This window comes from Macrobrachium rosenbergii, chromosome 41, assembly GCF_040412425.1.
Source record: "Macrobrachium rosenbergii isolate ZJJX-2024 chromosome 41, ASM4041242v1, whole genome shotgun sequence".
Lineage (NCBI taxonomy): Eukaryota > Metazoa > Arthropoda > Malacostraca > Decapoda > Palaemonidae > Macrobrachium > Macrobrachium rosenbergii.
In genome coordinates this window covers 3,139,397-3,143,654 of record NC_089781.1, presented here as the reverse complement: position 1 = coordinate 3,143,654, position 4,258 = coordinate 3,139,397, and the positions used below count along the sequence as shown (strand labels likewise).

The window sequence follows — 4,258 nt, the reverse complement described above, 5'->3', positions numbered from 1 at the left end:
TAATCACCAGATCATCTTCATGACAGAGTTAATTCTAAGTCGGTCATACTGGTTTTGTCTGTTCTTCAAGTGAGAGATGAGTGTTTATAAAGAGGCCTTTTCATTATGTATGTTTTGTTTTTAGGGTGAAAATAGCACGGAATTCACAACAGAACTTCGACTTTACAAAGAACACACTTTTTTTTTAACGAGTTGTTGTCATGCGTCGTTTTTATCCTGACGTCGATTGTGTTTTTCCACTTTCATTGTATTTATTGCCATCGATTAACCAACATCTGTGGGTTCACTCAACGATACACCTGTGGAGCTGCCAAACACATGTTCGTCTAGCTGAACTGTGAGGGTCCCAGTTTTCAACGAGTTGACACTGCAGGGGGACTGGGCTGTTCTCTGATCTGTCTTCATATTTCTTTGAAGAACGCTGACCTGTTTTGTAGTCAAGTTCATATTTTAAGACTTGCTGTTTTGCACCAACAAGAAAATAAAACGCGAAGAAGTCTACAGAATGGGAGAGATAGTACCCATCAACATGGACATTCCTACTGACGAAGACAGCGTAGTACCTGGTAATATTCCTATCGGTTTCTTATTCTGGAGGCTCATAAAATGCTTCACGAGCACACACCGTATCAGTAGATTAGGTTTAAAAAACCCTACTCCCTTCAGGAATGTACTATGAAATATTAAAATTAATTCTCAGTGCATTGTAGACGTTTGCTGTTGATGATTATGATTACGTAATAAACTACATCGGGTAATCTGAGGCTGTAACATCCGCCAATGTGATTAATATACTTTCCCAAATACTCTGTGTTATTCTGAGTGAAATATCGCTTATAATTCGCTAAGCGATGCGCGTTATTTCAAGTGAAATACTACCACTTATACTTCCTCAAAAATTCCGCGACACACCGAGTGTAATATCATTCATGGTTTCTTCAAAAAGAATTTTTTCCGGAATCTTAGAGGGCAAAACAGTTCGTGCGTTTCAGATTAATCCAACCTTGTGTTGAAACGGGCTCTTGTTTCACGGCAGTCTGTGAAAGCAAATCAGTGATGCGTGCATTAATTTATACTCGTGAGAGGGCAGCCATAAGTAGTAGTAGTAGTAGTGAAAGTTTAGTTGCGGTCGGTATTTGCCCTTGAAACTCCTCCTCCTGTTTAAAGTGTACCTTGCGATTCACACTAAACTGTAGATGATGCTGAAGGTTTTTTTGCAGCGTCCATTCGGCCCCTGGCGCATTGTTGTCTGCCTTTTAATTTCATTCATTCCAAGTTGTATCTTCCTACCTAACTGTTGAATGTTTTAACTTTTCTTTGTTCCATTGTTCACCTCTCATTTCAGAACAAAATATTCTGACGAGCTCTTTAATTGTAGAAATGATTTGGTGGTCTTATTTGTCTGATTTATAATAGTGATATTAAAGATATATTTTATATTTTGATGTAAAAGCTAAGATTTGACAGAACTGCTGGTGATTAACTGAATTCCACGGAGATAGTATTCAAGCAGTGCTCATCTGCGTCTCTCCGCCTCTCTCAAAACGTATTTTCTTTCTTGCTGTGTCAACCATTGATCAAAATCTAATTCTCTTCGCTCTGCTTTTCCAACTATTGTCATTTTCCTTGAAGATGGATAGCGCATCTTATTTCATTAAGGTCAAGAGATAAAGATAAACTTAAGATTTTCTTAACTTCGATTCAAGAGGACAAGCTTCAAAATAAAAAAAAAACTAGATATAAAACTTCTAGATGCACATTTATTTCGAAATGTCGAGTAATATTAGTATAATATGTGAATATATATATGTATATATATGACTGTGAAATTTATTTCTGGTGATAGAAATTCATTTCTCGGTTTAATGTGGTTTGGATTCCACTATAAGCTGTAGGTCCCGTTGCTAGGTAACCAACTGGTTCTTAGCCACGTAAAATAAGTCTAATCCTTCGGGCCAGCCCTAGGAGAGCTGTTAATCAGCTCAGTGGTCTGGTTAAACTAAGGTATGCTTAATTTTTTTGTGAAATATTTTCTGTTAAAACAGAATTCCTTAAGATAAAAACGCCAAAATGTAGAAAGTAAATGCTATATTTCAGAGACCAACTGTCTTTCTCATCAGGCAGGTAGTGAATGTGAAAGAGTTACAGAAAAGCGGTATTTATACCAGAAGGTCCATAGGTCAGCTGTTACGTCACTCCAGTTGACAATTTCTCTTTAATCTGCAGTGACCTATGGACCTTCTGGTATAAATACCGCTTTCCTGTAACTCTTTCTCATTCATTACCTGCCTGATGAGAAAGACAGTTGGTCTCTGAAATATAGCATTTACTTTCTACATTTCGGCGTTTTTGCGGGTTCCATCCCACCTTTAAGCAATTTCCCTAAACAGCAGGTGGTTCAAGAGATGGAACAGGACAACAGACTCTTCCTTACCAGTGCTCCTTTCATTCCGGTTGTCTTCCTCTCCTCCTTTTTCGTAACATTTCTGAGTTATACACTTATACATATTCGAGAAAATTTGTGTTTTCTTGTTCCAAGTCAGGTTTAAATTAGTCTACACAAACCCTTTCATGAAGAATCAGAGGCCATGCATTACGGTTCGTAGTTCATTGGGTTCCAGGCCAAAATTTCAGCGTAATGGTTTTTCAGTCCACGAAATTGAAATGTCCATGACTGTAGACTTCATACTCTACATAGAAATAGGCATAATTAATTGCAGACGTATTCCCAAGAACCACAGTTGCCCGATATTTTTGTTAGACTTTGTGTTTGTTAGGCTTAATGTTTTCAAAACTTGTTTTTCAAATGGGAATGGTGACGGGTAATTTTTCTCTTTTACTCGAGTGTGATGAGGGTATTTGTAATAGGAGCTGGTACTGTACAAAAAAAAAAATAATTTATCTTTTAATTCCACATAGGAATTAAAATAGACTGTTAAGAAATTATTCCAAAAGAAACAATTGTTTTCGCCTTCACTTAATGCGCCATTTACACAACTATTGCAACAGATATTCTATTCACGTTGATTGTACCTCCGTACTAAGTTGCTGAGACTTCAAACTGCTGGGAACGTAATGGAAAGCCATCGAATTCTCGAGAATGTTTTTATTAATCCAATAAGCGGTCATTAAGAACAGTTCTGAGCCACTGAGGCGATTTGTTAAGCATTTCAGAATCCGCATTAATATAAATGAGACAACTGAAAGTAATATGGATCCGATGCAAGCTTTATATGTCATTAATTCCATTCAATCCACGACACTGTAGGCATCACTTAAGGTTCTTTGCAGCGTCCCTTCGGCCCCTAGCTGCAACCCCTTTCATTCCTTTTACTGTGTGTTTCATATTCTGTTCATATTCTATTCATTCTTGCAGTGGTAGTATCGCAGGAATCTTCTCCCATGATGAGAATCTACTTCATATTCCTCTTCAGCATCGCACTCACGGCCACTTACTTCCTTTGGAGAAAAATGTCGTCAGTAGACAAAGGTGGGTTTTGACCTTATTATCAGCTGTAAGCACGTAAACTTTTTCCTTTTCGGATTTTGATTAATGGCCCGTTTCTTATTGTATTATGAGAACGCTTCCTTACTTTTTATTCATCGCCTTATCCCATGCTTTCATGTGTCATTCAGTAATCCAATAGTCATCACTCTTTCCTCCTCTTCTTCTCCTCCACCGTCCTTGTTCCTCTTTTAGCTGTTCATTACCTTCAATTCGAGCATAATTTTCTCCTTCCTTGTTCATACAATAGTTCGTGCAACTCAACACTGATCTTTTTTTTTCCTTCATTCAATTTTATTTCCGGTCTTCGACCTTCTCTTTGTGACCGGAATCATATTGTTTCTCCCTGCCTATTTGTCTCCACTTTTTATCTTATTTTTTTGTTTTTTTTTTTATTTCAATTTGCCCTTTCCTCCCTATCAACGAATTCTTCTTTCATCGCCTTATCATTAAAAAGTTTTTGTTTACGCATTTTGCGTTGATTGATTCTCATGATCATTACTTTCCTCCTTTTTTCACACTATCATACTGACTATGATATCACATTTTCTCCTCCTCCTCCTCCTCCTCCTCCTCCTCCTCATCATCATCATCATCATCATCTTTTATTTTTCATATTACTCTGTGCTACTGCAGCCGTCTTCCCACTCTTAACTTCGTTGTAATTATGATAATTTTTGTTAATAACGATTATCTTCCATTTTTGTTAGTTTTTTCCTATGTGCAGCAAGGCTTCAATGGTGTTCTTATTCT

The 4,258-nt window shown here is 37.2% G+C and overlaps 1 protein-coding gene across 2 annotated transcripts in view; it reads left to right on the top strand.

Annotated features, from left to right (window-relative positions):
• The first annotated feature begins 324 nt into the window (after positions 1-324).
• The window catches only part of LOC136826584 (uncharacterized), a 13,505-nt gene continuing 9,571 nt past the window's right edge, over positions 325-4,258 (top strand). Inside the window, exons 1-2 of one of the 2 annotated variants that reach the window (XM_067083800.1) lie at positions 325-566; positions 3,377-3,490. In XM_067083800.1, the coding sequence (XP_066939901.1) occupies positions 506-566; positions 3,377-3,490 (175 nt within the window). In that variant the 5' untranslated portion in view covers positions 325-505. The remainder of the gene's footprint in view (positions 567-3,376; positions 3,491-4,258) is intronic. The other variant, XM_067083801.1, reaches the window with a different exon arrangement.